This window comes from Dysidea avara, chromosome 7, assembly GCF_963678975.1.
Source record: "Dysidea avara chromosome 7, odDysAvar1.4, whole genome shotgun sequence".
Lineage (NCBI taxonomy): Eukaryota > Metazoa > Porifera > Demospongiae > Dictyoceratida > Dysideidae > Dysidea > Dysidea avara.
In genome coordinates this window covers 38,735,712-38,756,475 of record NC_089278.1, presented here as the reverse complement: position 1 = coordinate 38,756,475, position 20,764 = coordinate 38,735,712, and the positions used below count along the sequence as shown (strand labels likewise).

General features: G+C 39.1%; 1 protein-coding gene across 1 annotated transcript in view; it reads left to right on the top strand.

Annotated features, from left to right (window-relative positions):
• The window catches only part of LOC136260022 (DNA damage-binding protein 1-like), a 55,520-nt gene that overhangs the window by 12,853 nt on the left and 21,903 nt on the right, over window positions 1-20,764 (top strand). Inside the window, exons 11-20 of the mRNA XM_066053613.1 lie at window positions 946-1,024; window positions 1,496-1,657; window positions 1,704-1,829; window positions 1,879-2,042; window positions 2,400-2,507; window positions 2,552-2,712; window positions 2,815-2,957; window positions 3,212-3,319; window positions 7,541-7,677; window positions 9,852-10,010. Coding sequence (XP_065909685.1) covers window positions 946-1,024; window positions 1,496-1,657; window positions 1,704-1,829; window positions 1,879-2,042; window positions 2,400-2,507; window positions 2,552-2,712; window positions 2,815-2,957; window positions 3,212-3,319; window positions 7,541-7,677; window positions 9,852-10,010 — 1,347 coding nt within the window. The remainder of the gene's footprint in view (window positions 1-945; window positions 1,025-1,495; window positions 1,658-1,703; window positions 1,830-1,878; window positions 2,043-2,399; window positions 2,508-2,551; window positions 2,713-2,814; window positions 2,958-3,211; window positions 3,320-7,540; window positions 7,678-9,851; window positions 10,011-20,764) is intronic.

Below are 20,764 nucleotides of genomic sequence, written 5' to 3'. Positions count from 1 at the left end.
CAGACTAAAAGGCCGTCGGCCTATTAACCTGTAATGATTGTACATTGTCCATACTTTAATACTAATACTTTAATACTATCATATAGTATTAGAACGCTTCTTACAGTATGCAAAGTGCCAAGGTAGTTATATGTGACCCGCTGAGCAAAAACCGTTTGTTTTCACACATTCCTTGAATAGCATTTTGTTATCTATGGTAACAATGGAGTGGACAGCCAAAGTTTCAGCTTGTAATGAGTTATAGCGCTGGACAGTTGGAATAGGGATTTGTACAGTAAATGATATGGCGAATAAATTACAGACATTTATTAATCAATCATAATTCACAACTACAAATACGGGGTTCGGCTCAGTCTGTTCAGGCAAATTGATAGGTTTTTTTCTTATACGTCTCTGTGTGTGGACAAAGAAGAAGGCCATTTCAACAATGAAATAACGATGGTAAACTTTATTTCTACTGTATTGTAAATAAGTGCCTATAACTCCACACGCTTTACACTGTACAAACACATTTCAAAAATTTTCTTACTCACTAATCTGATGGAGCAGGTTTTATTAATTTGAGCTTTGTTTTATGCATACCAATGCAAATAAAACGTGTGTAAATTTTTGTTCATTTCAATATGTTTTTATTGCAAAATAGAACTTTGTGAAAATGGCTGGTTTTTGCTCAGCAGGTCATGATCACACATGTAATACATGTAAACATCATGACTGTTCTATTACAGGTGTGTGTTCTATTAGAGTATTTCATAACACGAATGACTAGACACTTTTATCATTCTAATAATGTTCAGAGGGTTTAGTGTAATTGTTATGATTTTGTTGGCCCCACTAATGTGACTTGTTTCCATGACAACTGCGCACTTGCATGATCACTCTTCTATTAGGTCATTGTACAGGAAGTGATTGTCCAAACATTTTGTTAGTGGTTATGTGTAACAGGTGTATGGTCGCTGCACATTGGAGATGACAACATATCATTCAACAACTCCATCGTGTTGTCCTTTGTGGGGCAGACCAGGTGAGCTACTCATATTGAGCTATAGTACAGTCAGTATTTATAATCCAATAGATTAGGTGATATGCATGACATATTTTTTGTCATATGTTTTGCCTAATTCCAGTTACAGCAAATCATTGCTAGTGTGTACAGATGTCATTACAAATTACAACTTATTTAACAGCAAGCCACCATTAACCCAACAACCAGAGTTGTACAAGACATGTAGTTATTGCACACATCTGAACATCTACTCTATTAGGGACCTTCAGAATGGTACAATTCATCTTCAATGATTATTGTACATTCCTCAGGTCTCTAAAATGTGCAGATACTCGTATATGTGAAGTAACCTATGCTTCTGCTTGTACATAAGAATAATAGGGATTAGTACTATTAATTTGAGACACAGGAAGCTGATAATAAATTGTGTTGTTTTACGTAATTATGTTAAAAGAACCAACTAATCCCTGATGTATAACATGTTGCTAGGATACTGTTGTTAAATGATGAGGAGGTTGAAGAGGCAGAGTTATCAGGCTTCTCTGATGCTGAGCAGTCATTTCATGTTGGTAACGTGGTACATGATCAAATAGTGCAAGTTACCATGACAGCCATTAGAATGATAGATGCCAGTGGTTTAAATCTGATATGGTCAGTTTTGATTGGCTGGATTGTGTCTTAACATTGTGTGTACTAGTGAATGGAAGCCTCCCTCTGGCCGGAATATAAGCACTGTGGCTTGTAACCAGGAACAAATTGTAGTTGCAATTGGTCGTGATGTGCATTATTTAGAAATTGGTATCGGAGTGTTCACAAGCGTTGGGTAAGTGTATTGTGTGCCAAGTGTTTGATTATTTTACCACATTATTCAGTCATGTTACCATGGAGCATGAGGTAGCTTGTATTGACATCACACCGTTGGATGTGACTAGTTGCTGTGCCAACCTATGTGCCCTGGGGCTATGGACAGACATATCAGTACGTGTCCTAAAGTTACCCTCATTAGAAGTTGTACACACCCACTATTTGGGTGGAGGTGAGTATTGCCATATATACATGTAACATGGGATTCTATTTGTAGATTATTCGGCTATTCTTCAGAGGGTTTAAGGGGGTAATGAGGTCAGAAGTGATATCCTACTAATAACCTGCCAGAAGGCTCTCCTTGTAAATATATTGTATTTGCTGAGGAAGTTTTAGTATCACTAGTTAATAAAGTGCCTCAATACAGTTCCAATCAAATATAGTTCATGTTTTGTGGTCCAGGTAAGTAGGTCCCGTAATCCTCACATCAAGTTGTACTGTATCACAACCTTGCCTATTACCTTTAGTAGCTACACAATATTTACCTACACAATATTTACCTAGTTGACATGTGGTGTGTTTTGTGCAGAAATTATTCCTCGTTCTGTTGCCATGGTGCACTTTGAGGGTATCTCATATCTGCTGGTTGCCCTTGGTGATGGTACACTATTCTACTTCAACATTGATCCTAATTCTGGTAACATCTTCTTATTTGGTCATAATGGTACCAGTATGCTACAGGAAATACAACCAATCAAAAGAGGCTGGTGCTGGGCACCAAACCAGTAATATTACGCCATTTTGTAGTGGGAGGGGCTCACAACATATTTGCATGTTCTGATCAGCCAACCATCATCTATAGCAGTAACCACAAGTTGTTGTTCTCAAATGTCAACATGAAAGTGAGTGATGACTATTGTAGTGTCAGTAGGTGTAATGTTGGTGGTCATATGATGCAGCCATTGTAGCTGGTGGTAATATTTTCCTATTTATTTATCATTTAGGAAGTGACTCAGATGTGTTCACTCAACTCTAAGGCATACCCTGACAGTCTTGCTCTAATTAATGCCTCCTTCCTTACAATTGGCACTGTGGATGAAATACAGAAACTACACATTCGAACCATCCCATTGTTTGAATCACCACGGTAACCAGTATACATACACACACACAGACACAGACACAGAATTCTGCCTAGACTTAAGGATCAAGTGGCTATTTGGGATGTTTTTGTAGCTTTTAGAGTGTTGACCTACATAACAGGCCGAAGGATTAGAGGAGTGTACTGGATTAGAGTGTTATCCTAGACAATCAAACAAACAAACAAACAAACAGTCTGAGTACTGGGTAGAACTTTGTTGTATTACATGACAATGATGACATCACTAATCACCCCTGCAGGCGTATCACATTTCACTCTACCAGTCGGACGTTCAGTGTGGTTACAGTTCGAGATGATGTACCAGTGTGTGTTGATGGTGCATCTCAGTATATGCCTGTTAGGAGTAGGTACGTGTGTGTGTGTGTTTGTCTGTGTCTCAGTGAACTTGTTCACATCATAGTTATTAAGGACACGTCATGTGTGTGTGTTTGTATTAACTACTTAGCTCATACCAAATCAAATAATTTGTTGCTATGGAAATATCCTCCATCTTCAAGAAGTCCGCATACCAAATTTGAGTATATTCATTCCGGACTTTTACAAGATATAAATCTTCAGAATTTAAATTCCCTTCTTTTGTTGCACACTTACAAAAGCTGCCATTAAACACGAATGAGTTATCCAAATTTCACACACATAGGAAAGGTTCAAAGGTAAACTGAAATGGAATTTTTGATAAAGATGTTTGTTGCTCATGCAATACAATTTTATAATTTACTTATCATACAATACTATTATTAAAGCTTTACAGTGACCAGCACTGAGGGTCTGACAGCAACATATGCCTCAGCCTTAGGATTACAATGACACTCCTGAATGGAGGACAGCCTCTTTATAACGGACAATTAATAAAGTCCCAAATACAACTTCCAATACCTGTGTGTATTAATGCCCCCTGAATAGCGGACACCTCTCTATTCCATAAACCGGACACTGCACAATTCCCATACATGGCAAGTACTACAGCACAATAGTCTAGGGGTGTGCGATAATGAAAATTTTATTATTGTGATAATGTACCTCATTATCACGATTATCACGATACTTGACAACACACATAAAAACCAATTAGATACTGTAAATGTCTCATAAATAAATTATCACTGTGTCACTTATTATGGAGTTGTGCTTGCTTTATAGCTACCTGTATATCTGGAAACCAGTATCATGACAAACCAGTATCATGACAAACCAGTATCATGACAAACCAGTATCATGACAAACCAGTATCATGACAAACCAGTATCATGACAAACCAGTATCATGACAAACCAGTATCATGACAAAAAATTAAAAGTATTCATTAGAATTATACAAAATTTTCTCATTTCAGGTTGGCCACATTTAGTTTACAGAAGTGTCCGATTATCACAATAATATGATAAAAATTTTTTGCGATAACGATGATGGATTTTTGTGATAATTGATTAATCACAATTATCGCACAGCACTATACAACACCTCGCTAATCACGGATACAAGTAGGAATGAGTTACAACAATCAATCAAACTACATCATTTAATTAATGCAGACTGTTTCTGTATTGTGTACTGTTTCTGTGTTGTGTACTGTTTCTGTATTGTGTACTGTTTCTGTATTGTGTACTGTTTCTGTGTTGTGTACTGTTTCTGTATTGTGTACTGTTTCTGTATTGTGTACTGTTTCTGTATTGTGTACTGTTTCTGTATTGTGTACTGTTTCTGTATTGCCTATTCTACAAAGTGTGAGATAAAGCGCTGAAGTTACAAGAAGCCACATGAATGCTTATACAATTACTGCTGTTAATGTTCTTACCCAGGTCTTCTGAAAATAGTAGCTGGTGTACTTTAAGAATAAACTGCACTACAGGATAAACTACATAATCTGTGTAGCCAACCATCTTGATAACTAATCAAATATGGAGTAATCTGGACAAGTCTTTATAGGAGCATGTATAAATTTTTTGTGGTGCCTAATTGTCTGGATAGTGTAGTAGAGGCCACATGGTGTCCGTCTTAGAGGGCTTCCACTGTATTAGGGATCATGGAGGTATGGGTTTATTGACCAAAAATATCACCCAAAAAATACTAACTTCACAATACCATTCTGGCACCTTGGCAGTATTGGTTAGGTATAACCAAGCCCAAAAGTGTTCTGTATAACCCTAAATGCTTCCAATAGATTGCTACAAAATTTCCAAGAAAAAAGTTATTCGATGGAATTTTCTCCTGCCTGTCTACCTGATTGACTGATCGACCGACCGACTGACTGACTGACTGACTGACTGACTGACTGACTGACTGACTGACTGACTGACTGACTGACTGACTGACTGACTGACTGACTGACTGACTGACTGACTGACTGATGCCTTCAGACAAGCATAACTCAATAATGGCTAAAGCTACAGGCTTGATTTTTTCACTGTTCAACATCGCTTCATCCCAAGATGTGCCTTTTGGCATACCGCAGTACGTGCGATGCACGCATCATGGACTTACCAGTGTCCTCCTTTGTGTCCCATTTCTTTTTGCTGACAGCCAATGGTGTTGATTCGCAGTAAAAAATGGCTTCCCTATGAGAATCATCCGTACTTTCTGTGTTGACTGGGTTGATTGCTGAGACGCTTCTAATTTTCTTCGTTTGACCTCATTGGAGAGTGGATCAATAGCATCAACAATCATTTGTATTGGTGGTGAGATAGTGAAGTGGTGGAAGTCTTTGGTGTTAGCAGTTGTTGTACAGGCTTACAGTAAGGTAAGTAAGAAGCTTGATAAACACCAGATTATTACATGACATGTCATCATTGTACTAAACTGGTAGCTTATCACAGTGTGGTCAATTCTTTGCCTTTAAGAGCAGAAGGTAGGCAACTCTGTTTTCCTAAACCTAATAGGGAGCAAAGCTAATTGCAGTTCCTTGATTGTGTTAATATGGTACATTGTGTTGCTCAGATTTTGTGATGAACTAACTACCTAGACCACCCAATACTGCATGAAGGATGATGATGATGATAAGGTCACACTATTCTCTCATAAACCATCACTAGTAATATATACACCAAATTAACATACTTTACTTTTAAAAATAAAAGTAATTACCTGTATTCCTCAGTAGGGATATCACCAGTACCATAATAGTGTCGGTGGCCATGAGAGGCAGTTAATAGTACAACTCTGCACAGGCTAGTATTGACGTGTTGTGTGGGACTGGATCACCAACCAAACGGTTGTGTCAATTTCTTGACAACAAACAGATCCTCTGACTGTTGGCATAGGCTGGCAGTAATCACATGTACATCAATCACGGTCTGCCTCCATTTTGAAGTCTATTTCTTGCCCTCCTCGCCACCCCCACCCTCCACCCCTTTGCGAGCACTTGTGATACTACTTCGCTCGTCCAACTGCTCAGATTTTCTATCTTATTTGGTGGGAAACTCTACAAGCAGCTACAAATACTGGAAGTGGTCTGAAAGGTAATAGATTGATGCATCTTTAGTGTAAATTTCATACGTGTGCTTGTTATCCTTGGAGAGTTATGCTGACTTGAATTCTTAAAACCATTTATCTTGAAACTTCTAATATGCGATTTAGATTGTTTTTCCAAAATCCAGTCACATATACTGATCCATCTAATGTTTCAAACACAACAGAGAGGTTGATGAGCCATCCCAGTCTTATGGCTATAACTTCGCTTTATCCAGCAGCATCATAAACTCTTTGTCATTTTAAGGGAACAAGTACAAACCACCTCGTTTTGCTAGTAGTTTTATTTGGTAATCACCAACAACACAATGTTGAGACAATAAATGTACGTGGTTGTGAACTCTTGTAATAAAAAATCCGTTTCAGTTGATCTTGGTATATACCAGATTTGGTTTGAATACAATAAATAGTTACTTACTAGAGTGTAATTGCTGTGGATAAGTTAACTGTCAAGCCTTAAACCTTTGTGTGGTTTGGTAGAAATTGTAACAGCTAACAGACCAGAACACAATGGTTGCTAGCGTGTGATCATGATTTTGTAAAGAATAATTAATTGTTGCAGACAAGTGGCTTATGAAATAACCAATTGAAAATTGTTGTGTGGATAATCTATTGATCATAACTTTTGTGGTTGCAATAAAGTTGGACACTAACAGCTATGGAGTTATGGATAAGCCTAACATGTGTAATTTAGTGTGATCACGATACTACAATAGAACTTTCATCCAACAGATTCACAACAAATTCACAAGTGCATATTAAACAAAACAATTTAGTTCTCTTTAAGAAATGGCTGCAATGATGTTAATGTCAATCAATTATTTAAATAGACATCATTTGTAAAGCAGCTTTATGTGATAATGATTTTGAGGACAATGATGTTAACCACTATCACTGCAGCTACACATGTTGGGTGACAGTGTTACCCCCAGTAGTGGTGGTTTGTGGATTGGTAAGAATTTTAAAAATGACCACTTAAATTGCTGAAGCTCAGGGGTAATATCTGAGCCTGCTACGAGGTTTTCATGGATTTAGTGTAAACAGCTTAGATGTTGTGATTTGATATTTCTAGTTAGTTATTTAAATATGGTGTTTTGTTCCAGTGCTAGCACCATAGCAACCAGTCGGTCCTACAGTACAGGTGACTCAGGTGATCATCTTCGTCCCAAGACATTGATCGGCAGTGGAGCAGCCGTAGAAGTGTCATGTGTGCTATTAATAGATTCTGTGAACTTTGAAGGTGAGCAGCCACCCTGTACACATCTGTATTTTACCTTATATGGGGATTTAGAGATACATTTACACTGTATATGGGGTGGCAAAACTGTCAGGCAAATACTTTGTGAATTACTAACAAAATTCTGTCTAAATTACTAAGGCACATCTTTACTCTAGTAACTATTACATCATTTCTTTATAGCCACATCTCAAATACAATATTAACGTATTAGTCCCTTAACTCTCGTTGTATCATATCAACACTTAGGGCCTTGCACTCCAGCACTACTCCACTTTGCTCTGCGTTCTTTTAATGTGGTAGTAGGAATGTACCGTAATGTGGTAGTAGGAATGTACCGTAATGTGGTAGTAGGAATGTACCGTAATGTGGTAGTAGGAATGTACCGTAATGTGGTAGTAGGAATGTACTGTAATGTGGTAGTAGGAATGTACTGTAATGTGGTAGTAGGAATGTACCGTAATGTGGTAGTAGGAATGTACTGTAATGTAGTAGTAAGAATGTACCGTAATGTGGTAGTAGGAATGTACTGTAATGTGGTAGTAGGGATGTACTGTAATGTGGTAGTAAGAATGTGGTAGTAGGAATGTACTGTAATGTGGTAGTAGGAATGTACCGTAATGTGGTAGTAGGAATGTACTGTAATGTGGTAGTAAGAATGTACTGTAATGTGGTAGTAGGAATGTACCGTAATGTGGTAGTAGGAATGTACCGTAATGTGGTAGTAGGAATGTACCGTAATGTGGTAGTAGGAATGTACCGTAATGTGGTAGTAGGAATGTACCGTAATGTGGTAGTAGGAATGTACTGTAATGTGGTAGTAGGAATGTACCGTAATGTGGTAGTAGGAATGTACTGTAATGTGGTAGTAGGAATGTACTGTAATGTGGTAGTAAGAATGTGGTAGTAGGAATGTACTGTAATGTGGTAGTAGGAATGTACTGTAATGTGGTAGTAAGAATGTGGTAGTAGGAATGTACTGTAATGTGGTAGTAGGAATGTACCGTAATGTGGTAGTAGGAATGTACTGTAATGTGGTAGTAAGAATGTACTGTAATGTGGTAGTAGGAATGTACCGTAATGTGGTAGTAGGAATGTACCGTAATGTGGTAGTAGGAATGTACCGTAATGTGGTAGTAGGAATGTACCGTAATGTGGTAGTAGGAATGTACCGTAATGTGGTAGTAGGAATGTACCGTAATGTGGTAGTAGGAATGTACCGTAATGTGGTAGTAGGAATGTACCGTAATGTGGTAGTAGGAATGTACCGTAATGTGGTAGTAGGAATGTACTGTAATGTGGTAGTAGGAATGTACTGTAATGTGGTAGTAAGAATGTGGTAGTAGGAATGTACTGTAATGTGGTAGTAGGAATGTACTGTAATGTGGTAGTAAGAATGTGGTAGTAGGAATGTACTGTTAGGAGTGTACCGTAATGTGGTAGTAGGAATGTACTGTAATGTGGTAGTAAGAATGTACTGTAATGTGGTAGTAGGAATGTACTGTAATGTGGTAGTAGGAATGTACCGTAATGTGGTAGTAGGAATGTACCGTAATGTGGTAGTAGGAATGTACCGTAATGTGGTAGTAGGAATGTACCGTAATGTGGTAGTAGGAATGTACCGTAATGTGGTAGTAGGAATGTACCGTAATGTGGTAGTAGGAATGTACTGTAATGTGGTAGTAGGAATGTACCGTAATGTGGTAGTAGGAATGTACTGTAATGTGGTAGTAGGAATGTACTGTAATGTGGTAGTAAGAATGTGGTAGTAGGAATGTACTGTAATGTGGTAGTAGGAATGTACTGTAATGTGGTAGTAGGAATGTAGAATATAATTTTTTATTAATAAAATGACTTTGATATTGGTAACTAATTGAATACTTTACTGCTTTACTTCATCTGGCTGGGGAAAACTGACTGCTACCCTCAATAAGCACTGTGCCTCAATAAGCACTGTGGCTTGTATTTAAGTGTATGGTGTGAAATATAAATTAGTGTAGTAGCGTCTGACACATTGAGACTTCTTTGAGTAGTGGAAAACTGTTTTCAGAAAAGATCACTCAAGTTCATTGGGACTACACCCCCTCTCATTCCCTAATACCCTTCCTTACTGTAATAGCTTATGAGTATTAACATGGTAACTGATGTATTAGCCATTTTGTTGTCATGTGATCCAGTGTTACACGCCCACCAATTACGCTCCAATGAGTGCTCACTGGCTATTGCATCATGTGAGCTAGGAGGGGAGGAGTATGTTGTTGTGGGAACAGGAGTAACGGAACAAGAGAATTATGAGTCAACCAGGGGAAGAATGATAGTGATGAGTTGTGATAATGGTAAAATGTGTGCGTGATTTGTGGTGTAGTGTAGTGTATTGTGTGTTCTATGGTGTGGTATATTGTGTGTTCTGTGGTGTGGTGTATTGTGTGTTCTGTGGTGTGGTGTATTGTGTGTTCTGTGGTGTAGTGTAGTGCGTGTTCTGTAGGTATATGTTAAAGCATAGCCGCGAGTGCTATATGAAAAATAAAGTACAAGGCGTGCGGCCGAGTACTTTATTTTTCATATAGCACGAGCAAGGCTATGCTTTAAATGATTTATGGAACTTTCTACTCATGTAGCTTCACCATACACTAGCACTCGTAATTAACATGCATTGCATGAACTATTAGCAGCCTGAACACACACAAACCAGTTTAACAAAGTAACTCATGTGTAGTTCACCATAGTTTGGCATGGTAGACGTTCATCGCGTCTTTTGGCAGGTTTTGCTCGCAACCCACAATTGATTCTATTGTAAGTCACATGGTGAAGTATTTCCGTGATATCTCCAGGAACTTGTCCATTTACATTAACAAACGTAACAGCAACGTTACCTTCTCCCACCCATCATTGAAGCATTTAGGTATGTCTATAAAAGCAATCCAGTGGTAGAACTCGTATTGGCTGGGGTGATTGATCACTCAGCGCGGCGAGGCTATCAGCCTTCACCGGCTTGGATGATTAGTGGTACTGGCGCGAGCCCTGTAGGCTATTAACCTACACTAAGGCACGTGGGCAACTGTGCTTTATTGCCCACAAAGAGTGCTTTATTGCACCACAAAGAGTGCTTTATTGAACGAATAAAGCACTCTTTGTGGTCGATGAACAGTTGGCCGGCTGAGAGCGTACTTTATGAAATTTAGAGTACACTTTTTCCTTTGATCTCGCCCACGTAAAGTTCTATAATGTAGCGTGTTGTGTGTTTTGTGGTGTGGTGTATTGTGTGTTCTATATCATAGTATGACACTTCCTAATACTGTATGTGAGCAAAATCTGCATTGTTATTATCTGCATAGCCAAAGGAATGTTTTAATAAAGTTTCAGTTTTATATGGTGAAAACTTTAGAAGGTACACCGCCCACAAAGTAGTAAAAACAGATAGACCAATTTGTACAGCAACCATATGTTACAGTTAAAGCATTGCCATGCGTGTGTACGGAAACTACAGCACAAGGGGGTGTGTGGAGAGGCTAATACAGCATGAGGCAAAGCTAAGTGCTGTATTTGCCTCGAAGCACCCCCAAGTGCTGTATTTTTCTTGCAGTCATGGTAGGATTAGTTTGGCTAGTTTTAGCATTTAATAGCGTCACGCACATGATCCATTGTGCCATCTGTGTGGTTTGTTGCTTCAATTTTGTGTGTCATATATCAGTAAGTGTTACGTAATCTACTTCTAGTCATAGAACCAACTGGTAGGATTAGTCTGGGTAGTTTTAGTGATTTACAATGTTACTCATTTACAATGTCATGTACATGATCAATCGTGCTGTCTGAGTAAGTTGTTTTCCAAACATTCCTTACGTAACTGTGCTGCATAGCTGTACTGTATGACCCATACAGTACAGTTATGTAACTATTGGATATATACAATATGGTGGAAAATACAGCACATGGTGGCATATTGATCCTCCCATGCAAATAAGGAAATATATTACAGGTGTGATAATAATTTTATGAATACAATAATATGTAAAGATCTAGAGAAGGATCTACGGAGGGGATATTAAGCTATGTATCACTTTAGCGTGGGTGTTCAAAGGTGCCACTCAGGGTTTAACTCGCATATTCACCAGGCAATATCTAAATAATACCCGGGCAACATCATGGGAACGTGGTCTGCTCATGGCTTTGATGCCCAACCAGTTTAAAGATACGAAACGCTTTGACTCGTTTTATTGAGTAACACAGAACATTTTATTGTGGGTTTTAGTTTAAACATTAGGCAAGGCTCAGTGTACAGTGTAGTTGCTAAGTTTAAATGATTTGACAGTAACTAAACTACATTCTAAGACAAGTGATCTGCTTGCTTGGGCGATGCGCAGATGCATATTTCTACCCACTGTGGGGGGGATTTCAGCCATTGAGCAGACCATGAAACAAGAAGAATATGACAACTAGGTGAGTAGCTTATAGTCCTAAGTACTTAACATTAACTTTACTTACTGCCCACAATAGCGAAGGTTTAATGTAGTATTGAAAACTTTACTCCACAAAAAACAATCCCTCAATCAAAAGTTTCTGGCGTGTGTTGAAACATAGCGACGCAGGAGTAATGTTCTGAGAGCTACTTGCCCATGCTATTAAAACCACAATCAATCATCGACGTTAGCGTATAAAACAAATGGGGTGAGTAATGTGTACCTATCAGGTGAGTGTTCCCTGAGTGATATATATCACTTATACCACGACTGTGTTGGGATTTCGCTGATATATAGACCCTTACCTCTCGGGCCTGCAGCCCTCATGCTTCAGGTGTATACATCAGCATAACTCCTCACAGCCATGGTATAACTATTACTTAATAGATTGAGATACTCTAATAAAGCATTCATGCAAATATGAAATGTGATAAGCTGATATATAGACCCTTACCTCTCGGGCCTGCAGCCCTCATGCTTCAGGTGTATGCATCAGCAAAACTCCTCACAGCCATGGTATAACTATTACTTAATAGATTGAGATACTCTAATAAAGCATTCATGCAAATATGAAATGTGATAAGCTGATATATAGACCCTTACCTCTCGGGCCTGCAGCCCTCATGCTTCAGGTGTATGCATCAGCAAAACTCCTCACAGCCATGGTATAACTATTACTTAATAGATTGAGATACTCTAATAAAGCATTCATGCAAATATGAAATGTGATAAGGAAATTATGGTAACTTATTGGGGAAGGAATAGTTCTACAGCAGACATTGTAGCATTATATGCAAAGCTGAGTATGAGCTTCTATTGCTAGTCTGCTGCTTTTTAGGGACCTCCTATATTTATATCATACACTTGGGTGTACAAAACACATCCTCACTATACTTAGTTGTATATAGCAAAATTGAAGTCTATCTGATGTCTGTATCTCCATGCAGGGCCGTCCAGAGAAATTAAGGGGCCCAGGGCAAAGGGTCACAGTGGGGCCCCAGGGGCAAGGAGGTTCCACTCTGAATCATAATCACACCTTCAGCTTAGTGCACGTTGAAGACCAAAAAAAAATCGTTACATGCTGACAATGCAGGTATGTTACAATGACAATAGCTGCCCCTCACCAACTATATCTCCTTATTTATAAGCTTGCTACACTGCTCCTCTGAAGAATTCTGTGACTGCTCTATTAGAGTATCTAAATCTTTTAAACAGGTATTCAAGGGGCGGCCCCTGGGGCTCCTTTCAGGCTGGGGCCCGGGGTAAAATGCCTCAGTTGTCCCCCCCCGTGGACAGCCCTGTCTCCATGCATAGTATAATGAATGGTATTATTATGTTGTTTAGCATATCCATTCACCAACTTACCGTATGTCACTTGTGCTGGAAAGTGTAGTTTGATGGTAGAACACTTGTCAAAATATGACAAGAATATTGTGATAATTAGTAATATCATGATATTTTTTCCCATGATATATCGTGATAGTAAAATTTCAATACTGCCCAGCCCTAGTTAAGAGTTAACTTGTACCATCACGAACAGGTGAAGGGTATTATATAATCTTTCCTCTCCACAAAGTTGAAAATAGTAAAAGAAGACTGATGGAATCTTACCTTTTGATGTGTTAACAACCAAACGGTAGTTTTCCTGCAATTAAAAAAGGTAGGCAAATCGGATGTTATCAAAGTTTTTGCTGTTAGAGCCATGTACACTGTGATCAATGTGTACCCAGTGTGATCAATGTGTACCCAGTGTGATCACTGTGTACCCAGTGTGATCAACCACTGTGATCACTGTGTACCCAGTGTGATCAACCACTGTGATCAATGCGTACCCAGTGTGATCAACCACTGTGATCAATGAGTACCCAGTGTGATCAACCACTGTGATCAATGCGTACCCAGTGTGATCAACCACTGTGATCAATGCGTACCCAGTGTGATCAACCACTGTGATCAATGAGTACCCAGTGTGATCAACCACTCTGATCAATGCGTACCCAGTGTGATCAACCACTGTGATTAATGCGTACCCAGTGTGATCAACCACTGTGATCAATGAGTACCCAGTGTGATCAACCACTCTGATCAATGCGTACCCAGTGTGATCAACCACTGTGATTAATGCGTACCCAGTGTGATCAACCACTGTGATCAATGAGTACCCAGTGTGATCAACCACTGTGATCAATGCGTACCCAGTGTGATCAACCACTGTGATCAATGCGTACCCAGTGTGATCAAACACTGTGATCAAACACTGTGATCAATGAGTACCCAGTGTGATCAACCACTGTGATCAATGCGTACCCAGTGTGATCAACCATTGTGATCAATGTGTACTCAGTGTGATCAACCATTGTGATTAATGAGTACCAGTGTGATCAACCACTGTGATCAATGAGTACCCAGTGTGATCAACCACTGTGATCAATGCGTACCCAGTGTGATCAACCACTGTGATTAATGAGTACCCAGTGTGATCAACCACTGTGATCAATGCGTACCCAGTGTGATCAATGTGTACCCCTGTGATAAATGTGTACCCACTGTGATCAATGTTTTGCACTATTTTATTGGGTTTTTGCAGATCTGATCACATGAACTCTTGGTTGTAATACAGGTTTTAGCAATGTGCCTTATCCACAATGATGTCACGTAACAAAATTGCCGCGTTATGTGGGGTAGTTTGTATTGATGCCATTGACAAATTTTACAGATTCGAGTGCTGAATAGTGAAGAAAGGATGGTAAGGCTAGAGATATAATGTTAGCGATAAGTTAACTTACTATAGTCCTTTTAGCGAAAAAAGGTGCCAGCCAATTGACATGCAGGGCGATTTTGAGGCTAGTTCTGAAAATGACCCCACCTAGTCTGACGACGACTCATGATCGGATCATCGTGATTATTCACCTGTACCGCTCAAGCGAGCATATGACTGACGCAGTGAAAAAGAGGAAAGGGCACTACTGTTGTGTTCCATTGTGTCATAGTTCGTCAGGGCAGCAGTCCGAACGCAAACGTTTGGGAATGCCACCACTTTCATTTCATAGCTTTCCTGACTTAAAGACAGATAGAGCAAAAGAATGGATTGTAAAGATAAGAAGGGATCCTGGGGTTAACTTCAAAATTACTAAAAATACTAAAATCTGTTCACTACATTTCAATGCTGATGACTATACATTTAGTGAGTATCAGATTCCATCAAGCAAGCCTCGTCTCAGACGAACAGCTGTTCCATCAGTCTTTCCTTGGACGGCTCAAGTTTTTCAGCGTAACAGTATAGCATCGAAGATAGCTGTTTCATCCAAAGAGCGGTACAATCTTAATTACAATAATTGGTCAGCTGATGGATGGGATGATAACTCCACCACTATGATTGATGATATGGACTCACAATCAAGTGAACTGGATAGGTTAAAAAGCAAAGTCATTGAATTGGAGCTGAGGATTAAGGAGCTGGAAGATGAATTACAGAAAGCAGAAGTTAAATCAGAAAGTCAACTTTTCCGTTTGGAAAACATCAAGAACAACGATGAGCTAGTGAAGCCGTACACAGGCATTCCAGACTATGCAACTTTGATGATCTTCTATGAAGAATATTGAAGGGGGATGCAGAGGTCATGAAGATTTGGAAGGGAAAATACTGCAAAGATGATTTTGACGAGTTAAAACGTGGACGATCTCAAAAAGTTACCCTTATTAGAACAGTTGTTCATGACCTTAGTACGGTTGCGTATGGCATTTCCAGAGCTAGATTTGACCAACAGATTCAGTGTTTCACAGTCAACTGTGTCACGCATTACAATGACTTGGGTAAATCTGCTTTATCACAACTTTAAGGCTATTGAACGCTTCCCGTCGTGGGATGTGGTTAACAAATATATGCCTGAGGCTTTCAAACAGCATTACCCAAACACACGAGTTATAATTGATGCTACAGAATTTTTCATTAAGCGACCTTCATCACTTTTAAATCAGGCTTGTACATTTTTTAATTATAAGAACAGAAATACAGTCAAAGTACTGATTGGAATCACACCTAGTGGGGCTATATCATATGTATCTCAGAGTTACGAGGATCAATATCTGACCGGAAGCTAGTTCAGCTTTGTGGGCTCCTGGACAAATTAGAAACGGGAGATGAGTTGATGGCAGATAAAGGCTTTTTGATTCAAGATCTTCTTGCACCATTGGGTGTACGATTAAATGTGCCACCACTTTTACAATCAAAGCAGCAAATGCCAGTGGAAGATGTTGTCAAAACGAAGAAAATAGCTCAGCTGCGAGTACACGTAGAGAGAGTTATTGGACGGGTCAAGGAGTACAGAATATTGCAAGGTGTTATCCCCAGTACCATGAAGTAATATATATTTGCTGCATGCTAACAAATTTTATCCCCCCATTAGTTTGCTGAAAGACATTAGCCAACGTAGCTATGTTAATGGCATTATTTACACAGTGTAATGTACATATATACAGTATTAATGTAATGTTAGTTATACACTAATACTACACGAGTTGAATCATAGTGGCTGTGTCTGTTGTAAATTACCAACAAAGGAGTAGGTTCTAGTGATGTCCACTGGCTACAAAGTTCAACAGATGTCCATGGAATAGAAATCCCTCCTCTCATTTTGGGAATTGGAGGTGGTTTAGAAGGAAATTGACATGCACAAGTAAAACCATTGTGTACGTCAGTTATTACCACAATATCTCTCTTTAAGCCAATAGCCAATAAGCGCAATTCCAAATCACCACCCCATTCAGCAGGGTCAAGAATAGTGCGTTTCTTTTGCAGTCACTGAGTTGGTGATAACCTGTCTTCCAACCATACAGCAGGATGTTCTGTCATCATTCTTGAAGCTGTTTGTCGTAAAAGCATACTAATGGTGTTGTCACCACTACTTTCTTTTGAGATAAGGCCTGCTTGATGAGCTATGGCATGATATATATAGCTACCATCACCAATTACAGAGTGTTTTCTGACACTCAGGGTTTGCAAAACACTAAGCAGAGTTGACGACAATCCTTTTGTAACTGAAGTGATTTTGATGCCTGCCGTCTCTTTCAAAGAATTTTTCTTCTTTGTCGTAACTGGTAAAATTGTCTTCTTGGTCATAACTGGTTAGATTTCATTCTTCATTTTTGTTGGTGGGATTGCCTTCTTCACTGTTGCTGGTGAAATGGTCACTGGCTCTGTCTTGGGTGGAATGGTTGCCTTCACTGTAGTTGGCTCCACATTCTTCATTGTAACTGTGGTTGGTGAGATGGTCATTGGCTCTGTCTTGGGTGGAATGGCTGCCTTCACAGTAGTTGGCTCCATGTAAGCAGATTCCTGTTTAATATCAGTCACTATCATGTATGGTAACACCGATGGTAAAAAACTTCTTAAAATAAAAGTCTTCGGTTTTTGATATTGCTGTTGTGATGAATGCAGGATCGTAGAGCACCCGTTCAATGAACACATCTTGTATCGGTGACCACACTACAAAATCACACCATGGCAAACGTGTGACATGCATTTGAGTCTGCACTTGGTAGTAATATACATGTGTTCTAGATAGAGACAATTCACCATTGTTTAGAACAAGACAAAACCCTGAAATGCTCTTACAGGCAGCTTCAAACAATATCTTTTCACATGAAAAGGGACACTTCACTTCCAGATAGCCTTTGTTCTGTTGCTGCAGTGTAGGATCAAGCAAAATGGCATCTGGAGTTGCAGCCAACCAGGGTGCTGAGGGGTCAATATAAAAGCCGCAGGATTTACTTGGATATTTATACCATGTTTGTTTTGGTAGTTTACATATGACCTTACTGCAATGGTTTCATTCTGCTGCCCATAACGAATCGCAGGTGTATTGATAGATCTCAAAACTAGCTTCTTTTGAATAAAAGCCTCACAGCTGGTAGATGACTTTCGATGGCAAACTTCTTTCATTACGGAGGCAGTAATTCTTAGCTTTCTCTCATTCTGCCAAGTATCTGATTGAGACTGTGCTTGCGTACTGACTTCAACTTGCACGCAAGCTTCTGGGCTCAGACAAACATGATGTTTGTACAGTCTATGCACTAAATCCTTCCGCATATCCATTGGCATTTCAAAAGCTGAACCATTACATTTGTCACTTGTACCTGTAGAACAATTGTACGAATGGTCATGTTGAAGTAGTTTCTGCATTATTGATAAATCATCAAGCAGTTTCTTCTTCTGAGCAGCTGCTAATTTAAGCCGCTCTGCCTTCTGTTTCTCCATTCTATTCTCAGCATGAGGAGCATTATCATCCAACATCTGAAGAAAACAAGCTTCAATTTTGCACTGCTCCAGCAAAGACATATGTTGTCTGAGGCTCCTGCTTCTGTTGGGATCAATGATTCTCCTAGATACCGGATGGCAGTCCCATGAATTTACACGGTGAAGTTTTGGTCTCTTCTCAATTCCATATTCCACCTTCCTTAATACAACCTCATCTGTTGAACGAGCTTCAACATTTTCTTTCTTGGTTTAATCCAAGCAGATCTGTGCATTCTATCAGCTCATCTTCACACAGGCCCGTATTAATGTACTCCTCCAAATAATGCAAAGTTGCTGTTATGTGATTGCAGCATCCAGAGAGACCAGCAATGCAAGTACAATAAAGCACTCACAACATTTGCAGTAGACTCACAAAAAAAATTTTTTTGTAGTGTACATGCGGTCCTTTCTCATGGATGGTAAAACATTTGATCTTACACACACATAGTTTACTTTATGTGGCATTGGGTGATACTTAATTTCTTGAATGTGACCATCTCTAAAGAAACGATATCCTTTGTTAAAAGTTCTTGTATACTCAATCGCTTCATAAGAGTCATACTCATTAAGCTTCTTAAAATCCTTAGTTGTATCACTACCCTCACTTGCATCAGCATTTTCATCGGCAACACCTTCTAATAGCTAACTTTCTTAATTAATACTGTTCGATCCACCAGAAAGTCATAAATGGTGCTGTATGTTACTTCAGGTAACTTGTTTAACTGATTGGTCCATTGAGGATCATTGGGAGGCGGTACAAATTGCAGTAATTGAAAAGACAACGATTCTGGTTGTTTCGATGCTACAGAGACCAGCTTCTTATGGCAATTTTTACCTCTGTCTGGATCTACCAGGTATTGATCCCATCCATGTTCAATGTAACAATTCACCTGCAAAACAGTTTACAGTATAATTTAATTGCAAATTTGTTACACAATTACCACACGCAAGTACTACATCTTTACTATTAGGTTGGGCCGTCATATTGTAACAGTATTTTTTTTTTATGCGAAAGGTTGGAATTCATATAATAGCTAAATCACAATACCGGGTTATTTTCAAGTATACTATAGACTGATTTGCTACCTTTCAATAAGCTCAGGCTTTGTACCAGTCACTGGTGCTCCTCTACAAGATAACCACCTCTTCAGTTGCATGAGATTCAACTGTCTTGGATCTTTACTATTGAAAGATGCACCAGGAATGTCCAATTTGGTTAACATCAGAATTTCATCATGGCAACTCAATTCTACTTTGCTATCATCTTTGGCATCTCCGTCAAAGCCACTAGGGTTCATTGGTGATCTCGTTGGTGACACACATTCCGTGTTGGGAAACTCGCCTGGAACATCGCACCCGCCTGAAACATGATGATAATGTTGTCTCTTAAGTAAAATTATCTATTTTAGGTATACCTTGCTTGTTACACTGCTCGAGTTTGTCTGAAAGCTCGGATTCACTCAAAATCTCCATTGACATCAATACAAAGCTACCCCAAATAACGCGGCCGTTTTGTTACGTGACGTCATTATGGATAAGGCTCATTGAATTCATTACTTTGACATTACAAGATTGGCAGCTGGAAAAACACGAAAACAAGATGTAGCAGCTGCTACAAGACCTTGTTCAGGTACAACTGTAGTAAACAACTCTTTATAAGGTGATAATTCTTCCCTTCTTCAGTAACATTCACAACTGTACTACCATAGATACTATACTAATAACATGGGATTGGATTGGATCGGAGCTCAGCACTCCTCGTTGTATTGGAAATAATTAGTTTAGCTGTTACATCGTAGAAGAACACGTTGCTAGGTCATGGTTTATGGTTGACGGGCCTATTTAGTGACTTATATCTTGCTTAGAAAAATAACAATATTTAGCTATAGCTACTGACTTTTTATACCAGTTGCCCTAGTATTATAATAGTGGAGCTGCGTAGGTGTTTAGCCAGCGAGTTTTACTCATGCTGAAGAATGCTATTGAGAGCATTACTAAGGATAGTAGTTTCATCCTTCCAGTAGAACCCACTGCCAGTTCTCTGTGAGCCACTTATAGATTGCTGGAAAGATATGAGCAATTCAAATACAACTTTGACTCTTTGGAAAGAGAAGTACTCCAACAACTGCAAGCCTGTTTTGCTACCTCCAATAAGGAAATATCTTTTCAGACCAAGAAATCCAAATTGTGCAGGGAGTACCATTCAGTTCAAACTGCAGTAGGATCTCATCATGTGTTATGGGAGAAGTTCTTTGCTCAGGTTGGTATTGAAACTCCTGGACCACATTTTATCAGATTTGCTGTATGAACAAATGATCAAAGAGTCATTTCCAGTTCA